At 46.6% G+C, this 13,147-nt stretch overlaps 1 protein-coding gene across 4 annotated transcripts in view; it reads left to right on the top strand.

Moving 5' to 3' along the window:
• Nucleotides 1-297: 297 nt before the first annotated feature.
• Nucleotides 298-13,147, top strand: part of LOC119647878 (uncharacterized protein DDB_G0271670) — an 86,426-nt gene continuing 73,576 nt past the window's right edge. For all 4 annotated transcript variants that reach the window (XM_038049165.1, XM_038049164.1, XM_038049166.1 and 1 more), the window contains exons 1-2: nucleotides 298-1,482; nucleotides 1,535-1,633. In XM_038049165.1, coding sequence (XP_037905093.1) covers nucleotides 1,120-1,482; nucleotides 1,535-1,633 — 462 coding nt within the window. In that variant the 5' untranslated portion in view covers nucleotides 298-1,119. The remainder of the gene's footprint in view (nucleotides 1,483-1,534; nucleotides 1,634-13,147) is intronic.

The following is a 13,147-nucleotide window of genomic DNA, read 5'->3' as shown; positions in this document are numbered from 1 at the left end:
TATTTCCTTATTGCCTTGTATATGAAGCGTTGGATATTTTAGTTGATTTGCGGTGATGTTTAGGCGTCAAATTTAGTATACTCAGTCTGTTCAGATGTTACAAATTAGCCATCTTTTTTTATTCTGAAGTAACTGATAGACGGTATCTGCCTCTATAAGGAAGGTTTCCTTCTGTATTTAAGCTTTAAAATAGTTCATTCAGAATTGCCTTCACAAAAGATTGATTTAATAAAATTTTCCTAAAAGAAATTCACCCGCTTGGGTGTTTGGGCTTTTCGATTTGGATTTTCGCGCTTCACTTTGAAAACTCGCCTCTAGTACTGCAGTGCATCTGATTATTTCGCCCAGCTCGGCTGGATAGACTTCTGTACCAGTTGCGAGTAACTTCGCCGCGGCGAGATTTCTCCAAAAACAAATTGAGCGACGGAAAATTCCAATCGTTCCGCGAACTCGGAGTCCGTGCCGCTGCCGTTGGTGCCCCGTTGTGATTTGAGCTCAAATCGGAAATCTCGCGTGCAATTGGATAAAGGGCAGCTGAAAAGACGGTCGCAATGCTAAAAATAACCCGCGGTTCGGTGGCGAAGAATTTTTCCAGAAACTCGTAGTGCATTGGACGGGAAACTCGGAAGTGATGGCAAGTGTTTGGTAGGAGCTGCTCGGACCTGATTTCCGCCTCCGATTGGGACGAGATTTGTGGGAGTACCTTCGATTCGCGGCGCTGAATTGATCGTGGCGTGGAGGAAGCAGGTAAAAGGCTTCTGATGTTTTGTTGTGAGGAGGCACAAAGAAGGACCACGGAGACTGCCTCGCACCTGTCGAGGGTTCAGTGATGTGACAGTTGTGGGATGCGTGTTGGGAAGCTGCTGTTGCAATTGTCAATGTCGCGCCGCCGCCGATAAAATAAATTGAAAACGAAAACATTCACGGCGCACGGGAGGCCTTTAACCTCGCGGCACCCAGACGTCACTCGGTTTTGTTTTCGTTTCTCTCTTTGCTGACATTTTGCAAGCGTGAAAGACAACAATGGCACGAGTTGCACATTAGTGAGCTGCAGTCGCCGATCTCAGTGCGATTTTGTGAATTATCTCGGAGTTGTGATTTAGTTTCTAGACTGCGGAAATGTCGGTCGCTGGTAGCTCGGCGGAACACGAGCTGGAGAACGGTACGGTCAGTGCGAGTGAGCCGGGAAGCTCGACGAACGCGCCCACCGCACAGGTCCCGTCGTCGTCTTCGCCTACGAAAGGCGGAGTGGACCTGCCGTTCGGGCCGAATAGCGAGATTTTGAACCAGCCGCAATCGCCACCGCATAATTACCGTCACTCGCGTGCCTACAGACATTTCAAGAACCCACCGCAGCCCCACATGTGCATCCGAGTGACCACGGTGGGCGGCGAGGAGGTTTTCATCAACGTCTTGAGCTGGACGAGGATTGTGGTGCCGCAGGAGCCGACGGACCCTATTCCACTCTACGGCGGCATGAAGGTGAAGTGTAGACTCTTCGATTTCAATGTCTCATGATAACGATTTATTGCAGGTCCCACCCGGCAGCCCCAGGTGTCCGCCGCTTGTCTACGCTGTCATGGCTAATCCGGAAGTGCTGAAGGATTCCGGGCGACACAGCAAGGACCCAGAGGTAAGATCGTCTCAAGTGAAAAGCACGACAAATTCCCACTTCCCAAGCAATTACATCAGTTGGGCTTCCCCAATTTGACTGCAACGCGATGACGTCGATGTGGAGCAAGAACGCACACACGAATTCAGTCGAAATCTATTTGGACCAGAGACGGACACTTAATCCTTGAGATTACATAATCCGACGGCGCCTCCTTGAATTATGGAGCGTGCATGACGTGCCATGGCCGCTGTCGTAAAATGAAATAATGGCACGGTTCCAAGCGCGGAGTCGGATGGGCTAATGGTCGCCCTTGAGCGGGGGGTGGGACGGTTCCAGCTGTTAAATTTTAAATTTCTGGGATGGGACGTAATTCGGGGAGTCAATTGAAAGTGAAGGAATTGTTTTGAATTGGGATAATGGAAGCAGAGACTGGAGTTTTCCGAGGAGATGATTAACTCATTTCCAGTTGCGCTCGGATGTCGATCGAATTAGCGATTTATTGACGGCGCGTTTGTTGGTGGCAGGAATATCTGCTGGGATACAAATGCATTGAAGTAAACGGAGCAGTAATGGCATAAAATATGCACCAATTGTTGAGTGGCAGCTTTTGCCCTACTGGCGTAACTAATTCACTTTGGTGATAGGTCTCTGTGCTATGGAAAAATGGATGATTTGAACGATTAGGGGTTAAGTTTCTGCAGCTATTTTGTGCTTCGATTGTTGTAGCTTAAAAGGGGTTTTGGGCTGTGAGCGATAAAAACTTTAATGCGATCGGAACAGGGGTTTACCTCACGACTACGACTGGGCGCACTTCAACAGAGATTTTCAGTGATTTTAACTTTATTTTGTGGGCGTAAACGCTGTGAGGTGGTAGGACCCTGAAGAGTAATCTCCTCCCTCTTTCGGAAATGATGTCTTGGACCCGGGAAACGCAAGTTTTTTTTGGGGTAGGGTAAGTGTATGCACATTTACGCGCAGAGTGCTGGACTCCTGGTTCGGTACGTCGTGGACTACCTCCCCATCGCCAGAAAGCTAGCCTGGAATCATTTGTCACATTACTTCAGGGTGGTCCTCGAACTCTCTTGCCTTGCCGACCCTTCAAATCAGGGAATTCCTTTCACCAACGGGAGGGGAGAGGAGGAAGGGAACCGTCAGTTCAAGAAACCCCCTGCCATCCGGCTCCTCCGCCGGTTGAACTCTATTTTCTTACCAACGAGAAGGTCCCGAACGTAATGCGACTAGAGCTCCACCTGTCAGCACTCCTCGGCATCTCCTCGACAATGTTGTCTGGAGAGAGATCCCCTGTGTTTAAACAGAGCTGCTGACAACTCCATCCCATCTTCCATAAGAAAAAAAGGTGTGATGGGTGTCGTCCACAACTCCATTGCAAAACACATAATCTGGAGACCGTGCCTTTCAAATTTTGTGCAGGTAAGACTGAAAACCTTCATGTCCACTTAAAAATTGGGTAAGGAAATAGTCAGTCTCACCATGCTTCCGATTTAGCCATGCACCTAAGTTGCCGATGAGCCGCGCAGTCCATCTGCCTCTAGTTTAATTTTACCAAGAGAGTTGCCACTCATCTAGCCGTTCTTCACGAGCAACCATCTCCCTTGAGTTTTCCCCCTTGCGCTTGTATATGGCTTGACGCTCCTTAGCAAGAAGGGCAACGGGGGTCATTCCCGCGATTATCATCACGGCCGGTTCAGAGACAGTGCGGTACGCAGACTCCACTCCAAAGGCCCCCCTCCCAAACGCTCACGATATACCTCCTTGCCAAGAGCGTCAGCCCATATCTCTCCGCCGTAGAGCAGGACAAACTGCGTTGAACTCATCAGGAGACGTCGCCTGCTAGACATATAACCCCCAATATTTGTCATTAGTCTACTTAAGGCCGAAACTCCAGCTGCAACCTTATTCGTTGCTGTTTTGATTTGCTCAAAAAAGCTCATTTTTGAGTCAAGAGTCAACCCGAGGTACTTTACCGCTGGTTTTGACTCGATTATTGACTCGCCGAACAATATGGGGAGCAGGGTAGGAATTCCCTTTTTAGTCAGAATGACTACTTCGGTTTTTTCCAGTGCAAGGTTGAAACCATGAGTAGTCGTCCATCCGCTTACCCGTCGAATCAATATGCCGAGCGCCACGACATCATTTGCATACCCGACCAAGTGCGACTCTTCTGGCATTTCGAGTTTAAGTAGACTATCATAGGTAGTGGGATTTGTATCCTGATTTGACGTCGGATATCAGCCGACTCAGCTGTGAATGAGTACCTGTCAAATCAGGGTAATAATCTGGATCCCTGTGCTACCCCCGACGTGACCTCCATCCTCCTCTGACCTTCTGTCGTTTCATAGAGCAGGGAGCAGTTCCTCAGATAGTCCCTCAATATCCGTAAGATATAGTTCGGCACGTGGAAAGTATTGTCTAGTGTGCCTAGAATGTCTTTCCATCTTACGGAATTAAAGGCGTTTCTGACGTCAATCGTTACGAGGAACACAACCCGTCTCGCACCACCCGCTCGTCGAACGGCATCCACGCCTTGCATGACAGCATCAACAGTGGATCTCACCGGTCTAAAACCAAACTGCCGGGGGATAAATCATGTACCTCTTCAGCGAGTTTACTGTTGATGAGCGTTTCAAACACTTTTCCAGCAGTGTCAACCATAAATAGTGGACGGTATGAAGACGGCAACTGGGGGTCACCTTTCTCTCTGTTGATCAGCGCAAGCCTCGCCACCTTCCAACGAGCAGGGAAAGTGCCCTCTTTCGGGCAAGGGTTGAATGCGCCGGACAGTAAGTCTGGCCGGTTTTGGAATACCAGTTTGTATACCTCTACTGGAATACCATCGGGATGGCCCCTCCTTGCTTTTCATAGAGAGGATTGCCTGTTCCAACTCTTGTATAGAGAAAAACGCGCTCTCCGCGCCGACGTCATCATCCCATACGGGATGCGCAGGGAATAGTGTCCTTACAATGCGATCGATCTGCTCGGCGTTAAGTGAACAGGGTTTCCGAAGAGCCCCGATTTTTCGGGTTACCAGTTTGTAACCGAGTTCCCGCGGGTCCTCATTCTCCTCGTCGACCAGATCCTGTCAGCTTTGCTCTTGTTTATGCGCCGTGGAGTTTCCTTTTGGCTGATTTGTAATCTGTCATTACGTTACATGCCTCCTCCCGGTCGCTTAGACGTTGTGTTAAGCGGCGCAGCCTGTGACACTCCGTCCGGAGCTCTGTGAGCAACTACATGCAGTTCCGGAAAGGCTTTAACAACATCTTGTTCAAGCAGATAATTGGAGACTTAGTCTTGGGGGTCGTAACCGCAACGGTGAAAAGTTTGTAAACTTCAGTATTAATTTTTAACTAACCAGCCGAGAACTTCTAATCAGATTTGGCACATCGCAATCGGCAGTAGACTTAGCAGTTGTTTTCTGAATGTGCGTAAGAATTGTGGCGTTGACATCGGTCTCGAAATCCGCCATCATCTGAAGATGGATGAAGTTGCCAGTCGCGCCCTAAAACCTCGTCACAAAACCTGGCTAACTGCGGAAATGTAGAGGTGGATTGATGAAAGAAAGGAAGTTCCGAGACTACTACACACATCGTGCCACGATTACCATGTTAGTTTAGCTAGTTTACTGGGGGGAGTCGCAGCTCCGAGCACTCAGGCCATTGTTAGGCCCATTGTGCTATCGTCGTAAACCGCCTGTTCAATTGCTCCCCGCCTACGGCGCTCGCAGGCTTTAGGGAATCTGAGAATATTCTCCAGAGGCAGAGAGTGTGCAGATTCTTCATTGAAGAAAACCTTACCAAGGTATTTGGGATCTGAAGAGGTCGGGCAGCTACATAAAATGTGCAGGGTCCTCCCTTTCTCCTCACATTGGCCGCACATGGTCGAAACCACCATCCCAAACTTTTCCATATGGTAATTTCATTTAAAAGCTCTATTAAGGTTTTCATGTCCCACTTCTTAAGGGACAACAAAAATGCCGCTCTTGTGATGGCAGGTTTTTCACGAGGATTTTCGCCTGCCAACAAGAGTCCTCCATTTGGCTGCGTGAATCCTTGCAATTTCACCCTTCAGAGTAGACTTGACAGTGGATGGCCGGGTTCTAAAAGTTGGTTCTGGCCCCACCATTGTGGATCCAGACCCTCGGCGAGCCAGTCTGTCATCCTCCTCATTATCAGTGATGTTAGAGTGCCCCGGCACCCATAGCAGGAATGTTTCGTTCAGTCGGGTAAGTTTCAGCATGATGACAACTCCACATCAACTGGCTTGATATGTCGTTGCTGTTTAGTGCTGATAATGCCGCCCGACTGTCGGAATAGATTCGAATGGTGCGATCCCTCCATTTTTGCCGCAGGCGTCAAAGTCCTCCATATCGCATTCTTACAGCACCAGAGCAATTTGCAGAATTTCTGATATCGCTCCTAGATATGGTGCTTCCACGTTAACTTCCAGTCGAAATGTACATCTAAATAGTTGACCGTTTGTGCCAGCTGGATTTCCGTCCCTGCTAAGGTGGGTAGCGTATAGCGCCCGAACTGACGTTCTTAGTGAACATAACTAGTCCATTGCAGAGGCACGAACTGTGGATTTCATGCAGAGTTGCATTCAAGCGGTCACATACTGTGTACGCTAACTTGCCGGTAATTATTACGACTAGATCATCCGCAGTGCTTGCGCGAATACTTTTTGTCCTCCAGAAGCCATAGCAGGGTATCCATTACCAGGAGCCATATAGCGGAGAGAGAACACCTTTCTGTGGGAAGCCCCTAAGACATCCTGCCTCAATAGACTTCTGGCCGATGAATATAAATTTTTCTCCATTCTAGCATGTGAAGGATCCAACAAATTAACAGCGGTTCGATTTCATGTTATCTTGCCGCATCACAAATCGCCACGAATGATGCATAATTGAAGGCACCTTCGATGTCTATGAATGCGCTTAAGGCGTTCGGACATCGCCTTTTCAATTTTTGCCGCGAGTTCATGGAGGGCTATCGCCGTGGATTTGCCTTTCTGGTAGGCGTGTTGCCTATGGTGAAGTAGACACTCAGGAATGTGTGTATCCCTTATCAACCGATCTACTAGTCCTTTTAGTAGAAAAGACGTTAGACTGATCGGTCGGAACCACATTTAGGATCTGCAAATCGGTTCCTACTAGATACTCCAGTAGTCTCGATCCTCTTGCATTGATGTTGGAACTTCCCCACCATAGGTGGTGAGCGTTGACATCACATGCTACTATTACCCCCATGCCTTTACTTTTGGCATATTGGATAGCTCTGATGAATATTCCACTGGCAACTTCTTCTGCCCTATAGGGAAAATATGCAGAGCACCATTGTATCTCTTTATCTCCCTGTTGACTTTTATGGTTAGTTTAGCTGATGTGTCGGCATCACATAGATCGTCAACCAAATTAGCCTGGAAGTCTTTTGAGAGTATCATGCGGGAGCGTAATTGCTACTTTCACTCATTCGTAAATTCTGGGAATCTGAGACTTTCCCCAGTGGGTGGAAGAAAGAGACAATCGTCAAGATTCCAAAGAAGCGCAATAATCTTAAGTTCGAAAATTGGAAAATTGGAATTTGAAGTCGAGAGCGGAGTCCGATGAGGTTGCGTCCCGTTATCGGTGACGTTCTTCATGCTGTCTTGTACGGTAAATGCGAACCATGTCATCTTTCCTTAAACACCCATTCAGCATCCAATCGCTCTTGTGTACGGATCGTGGTGTTCTTTTTTTGCTTTGCCTTGACAAATGTTTCTTCTTTTTTTTCAGCTTTTATCTCTTTCACAAGTGGGGTCGGACCCTGGCGATCGGTTTCGCCATTTGGCTCTATCAAATCCCTGATCTGGATGCAATCCCGAGGCTTTTAATTCCCTCTACAGCGTATCCAGCCACCGTTGTTTCGACCGTCCTTTTGGTCGCTTACCATATACTTCGATGTTCAGATCAATCTTGGCAACTGAATTCTCGTTAGCGCGAATTACGTGACCATACCATCGAAGACGCCTCCCTCGCAGTTTTTCCACGATCGGTGCAACCCCATATCGATTGCGAATATCCTCATTTCGCATGTGATCAAAACGTGTCACGCCACTAGTCCAAAGCAATATTCTCGTCTCCATTACGGCAAGACGTCGTTCATTGTCTTTTATAGTCGGGCAACACTCAGAACGATAGAGAATGACAGGAGGGACGACATTGCGGTAAATTTTAGATTTGACACGTTCGTTGATACGTCGATCACAGAAAACACCAGTTATGGATGCCATTTCATCCAGGTTGTGTTAATGCGTGAAGCAATTTCATAACACAGTTCACCATTGGCTGATAGCATTGACCCGAGATATTTAAATCGATCAGTTCTGGGCAGGTCACTGCCGCTGATAGTGCTTGTGCCCGTTTCATGGGGATCGCGAGACCGTGTTGCATGAGGCGATTATTCCATTTTTGGACAAGCTACTCGAGATCATTTTTGCTATTAGATGCTAGGAAAACATCATCTGCATAAAGCAGTGTGTAGGGCGCTGGACGTTGGATGTCCCGTGTGACGCGTTTCCTTGATGAACACCAACAGAGACACGAAGCGGCTTTGATACTTCACTTTTCGGATCGTGATAGAGCAATTGAATGCAGCACACGAGTTCTTCTGGCACTGAGTGTTGTGGAGCATACCAGATGGGTTCGTCTGCTACGCGGTCAAACCCTTTCTCCAGATTCAGAAATGCAATGTAAAGACGGTGATGCTTCTCACGGTGTTTCTCTATGAGTAACCGCGCAGCGTGTATTGTGTCAGTAGTTCCACAGTTCTTGACAAATCCGGCTTGATTCACGGTTATTTCAACGATTTCGCGGATACGGTTGTGAAGAATGCGTTCAAAAATCTCCATGGTATGGGAAAGTAACCGGATGGGACGGTAATTTGAACACTCTGCTGGACTACCTTTCTTTTTCCATATTGGAACTGTGGGTACTTTCTTGCTAGTCAGATGGTGTTCCTCCTTTCTAAATAACCTGATTGAAGAATTCACTGAGCCACAGTGTTGGGTTTCAGCTCTTCGCTTTCCAGCGCTCAAATGCGATATCGCCCCGATTTCATTCGTTTTATAGCTTCCTCGACTTCATCTGCGCTGGCAGGTGGAAATGCTCGCCTTGGCATGTGTTTAGTGAAGTGATAATAGTTTCCAGTGTTTCCTTCCTTTTTGTGGTTCCACATCTGACAGCTTCAATTAATATGTGGTTTTTACACATAAATTATATACTTCAGTCTTGTTGCTACTTAATTTCTGTCAGTTAATGCCGCGGACTCTACATGGGTAGGTTTTGTTGTCAACAAACCAAAAGGTAAATCAACCATTTCTGTTCCCAACGTGCCGATTATAAGTGGAAGCCGCTGTTTTGCAATATCAGTATTCATCAATAGCTCCCACAATATCCCAAAATCTACCTTGAACATGCCTCAAAAGGAGAAACGGACGTGCCTCCAAGAACATCAGCTCTTGTTGAAAAGGTACCCAAAGCTTGAGAGCCTTTCTCCTTCAAAACTATGTTTATCGTTTTGGAAAGATTATTCCAACTTCCGTCACGGAGGAGGAAATCCTCGAAGGAACCACCTCTCCAATAAAAGTTGTAAAAGTGCAACGATTAAACAAGAAATCCGGAGAGTTCCGAGAAGTTTCTTCCGTCTACTACTGTGACATTCACTTTTGAGGGATCGGACCTCTCCAAAAAAATCATCTTTGGTTATACACGGCTGAATGTAGACTACTACATTCCTAAAATGTAGCAAATGTGGAAGATAAGGTCACTCTTCCAGCCACTGCAAGGCTTCCAATGGCAGATGTCTAAAATGTCGATAGCCCAAAGTGCTTCCTTCGCGGTAGCACTGACCACCAAATTCAGGACAAAGATTATCCAAAGTGGCTAGACTGAAGTTAGTCTAATCAATAGAACGTAACAATTGGAGAACTCAAAAGGAATTCTGCCAATTACTATGATATACTTAGCTCATGTTCGGAAAAAACTTTCCTGTCCCTTATGAAAAAGAGGGGTTTTCCCATCACAAACCCCCCAAGAGGACATAAATAACGTAGTAAGAGGGAAACACTTCTTCAGTACAGTGCTGATCCCTGCCAATAACCATCCCAAATTACTCAAATTGCATTCCCTGGTCGTTGATTATAATTGCCGGCACACAAGATTGTGTAGTAATGTCTTTCAGAAGCATCGCCTTGGGCCACAGCATGAACCTGTTGATTATTGTCAGGCAATATTTCAAACTGTGCGAGTCTCAAAGGGCCAATGATGTTGAGGTTAATTAAGTGGAAAAGTTTGGTGGACCGGGGAAACATCCCTACATCTTTCCTCACATGCTCTTTAGTTTTCCACTTCTGTCCAAAAAATTAATGTCTTTGTTCGCGGACGGCTAGAAATACTTCGCGGTCGAGAAAATACGGCAGTTTACAATAGATTGCGCAAAATCGTGGATGAGTGGGATGGGGTAACGGTCTGGAATTGTCTGAGCATTCAGCCGTCTGTATTCGACAAAAGGTCTTCATTCCCAATTGGATTTAGGAACCATGTGAAGTGGCGAAGCCCAACAACTGTCTGAACATCGTGCTTAATCGGCTCAGAGAGACTATGCTCGGTAGTGATGTTGTGGTATTTTTTAAGAAGTGCACGAATACGTGCATTGGCAGCGTCTTAAAAAACGATGGAAAGAATGCTGGGTGAGCAGGTTGAGATTTTTCCTGATGACTTAAGGGGAGTTGTGGGGTCAATGAGAAACCTATTATGTTTATACACTAGCAATCCATAGTGGCACAGAAAATCCGCGCCTAATATGGATATGCTGATGTTCGTGATATTGAAACGCTCGTCGAAGTCCTAAACTCTGATTTGTTTGATGAGAAATTGCAGGGGCTGGTACACTTTTTAGTCTTTTCAGCGAACCTACGATGGTACCAGAATGCCTCGGTACTTGCCGAAGGTCCAGACGACCTACTAACTGATCGCCCATTTCGAGAGGCGGATCTAGACTTTCATCTACTCCCTGAACGCAAAGCACCGATGGCTTCTGCCAACTCAGAGACGGTGGCTGTTAATACTGCGACCATCTGCTACAGTTGAACCGCCTGGCCTAAGTTGTCGAGAGACATTTCACCAACCATGGGTCACATGTGGACCTCATGACCGACTTTGTCTTATTTTTGCCCACACAAACCACTAGCCGCCTGATCCACACATCCACTAGCCGCCCATGTCGCTGCTCCACCAGTTGAATCATCAAGTTTTCTGTACGGTAGTAATGATAGCAATCTCCATCGTGAATTCGTAATTGGCCTGCGTAAACAAATCCTGTACAACCCTGCAATGATTCAGGTTTATTTGTATTAATCTCATTTTTTCACTGCAGTTAACTCCTTCGTAAATTCCGGGCGGTTACCACTTTCGGCAATATGCCGATTATCCCGTCCCTCCTTTCCTTCGCACAAAATGCATTTAGTGTCTCCATTGCACTCTTTGGCAAAATGTTCTTCCTCCCGACACCTTCAACATCGATCGATGCCGCTAGTGCTTGCCTTCGCGAAGTGGTCAAACATTAGGCATTTAAAGCACCTCTTTAGAGAGATTTGTTCGTTTATTGGTAAACAACCAATCCAATCCGAACCTTCCCCACTGCCACTGGTAGTCGCATTGTGACCGTTTGAGTACCGCCATAAGCTTTTCTTAGGTTCACGATTCTTTCCTGAATTCCTCCAACTTGAATTGTTGATTCAAGGCAGTGCAGATCTCCTCTCTGGATGTTACCTCATCGAGATCCTTGCAGTGTATATAGATCTCATGTTTTTGAGAACCAAGCGCAACATTTTTCCCAAGTGAGCTTATAACTTGGTCATGAAAGCCGTCAGTTTTTCCCACGTTGGATTTTCACAGCTGAAACATGAGAGTTTGTTGGACTGGTTAAGACAGCTTTTTTCCTTTTTGGTGCCTGTTGATTCTCCAAAGCTCCCCCCTCTTTGTTTCGCATACGATGACCTTGTGCTTTGGTGTCACTTGAGTCGCCTGTGACACTGATGAGGCTGGGATGTTCGGCTTTTCCTTAGGCTTTCTTTCTTGTTCCTGCAACCTATTTTAAAGCACCTTGATCGCTCGCACCATGTTCTTAATGGCTTGATGCACGTTGTGCTTGTCCTTGCTTGAATAAAAGGAAGTTCTTATGGGTCAGGGCTCTGTTTTCGGTGATCCTTGACCAGATTATCCCTTTTACAGACTCCTTCACCTTTTTCAATTGCTAAGCTCCCATGACCTTTCTCTTTTGCCGTCTTTGCTATTGGAGGAGACGTAAAATTGATGAGCTTCTCCTGAATGGATCTGTTTGCTGCTGCTGGAGTACCTCTTGTTCAGATCTGATGGCTGTCGATGGGTGTCAAAATCGCCTTTTTTGGCGATCTATCTTCTTTTAGCCCATCATTCTTTGCCTCTGCAATTGGTGTTCTTGGCAGAATTGTGCTTCGTTTGAACGCCTCCTTCTCCAAATCTAAAACCCTTGTAGCATTAGATGCAGATGGGCAAGTTGCCCACCGTCGAGGCACGATATCCCTCGACCGTCTAATGGGACATCAGTCTCTCTGTCTGTTTGCTACACGCATTTTTCTCGAAGACGGTTATAGAGATTGACTCCAAATTTGGTGCAAAGGTGGGAACTGTGTACACTCAGGCATACAGTGAGTTACGTGCTTTTACGTCAAATTTAAGGGGGCTTCGCCATTTGGCTCTATCGAATGCCTGATCTGGGTGCAATCTCGAGGCTTTCAAATCCCCATGTAGCGTATCAAGCCACCGTTGTTTAGGTCTGCCTTTTGGTCGTTTACCATCGACTTCGATGTTCAGATCAATCTTTGCAAGTGAATTCTCGTTTGTACGAATTCCGTGACCATACCATCGAAGACGCCTCTCTCGCAACTTTTCCACGATCGGTGCAACCCCATAACGGTCGCGGATATCCTCATTTCGGATGTGATCTAAACGTGTGACGCCACAAATCCAACGTAGCATCTTCGTCTCCATTACCGTAAGACACCGTTCATTGCCTTTTATAGTCGGCCAACACTCAGAACCATAGAGAGCGACTGGAAGGACGACATTGCGGTAAATTTTAGATTTGAAACGGTCGTTGATACGTCGATCAAAAAGAACACCAGTTGTGGAACGCCACTTCATCCAGGTTGCGTTAATGCGTGAAGCAATTTCATGACGCAGTTCTCCATTGGCTGATAGCGTTGACCCGAGGTATTTAAATCGCTCAGTTCTGCGCAGATCACCGCCGCTGACAGTGATTGTGCCTGTTTCATGGGGATCGGTCATCAAAAATTCAGTTTTGTTTAAATTCAATCTGAGACCGTGTTGCATGAGGCGATAATTCCATTTTTGAACAATATATTACTATAATTTTTCGTAATTGGCTGCAAAGTCCCTCTTGTTGATCCTAGCACCACGAAAATGCAGTAATGTAGGCT

Source organism: Hermetia illucens, chromosome 2 (genome assembly GCF_905115235.1).
Source record: "Hermetia illucens chromosome 2, iHerIll2.2.curated.20191125, whole genome shotgun sequence".
Classification (NCBI taxonomy): Eukaryota; Metazoa; Arthropoda; class Insecta; order Diptera; family Stratiomyidae; genus Hermetia; species Hermetia illucens.
Note: the sequence above shows the minus strand (reverse complement) of the source record. Positions and strands in the feature narration are given on the sequence as shown.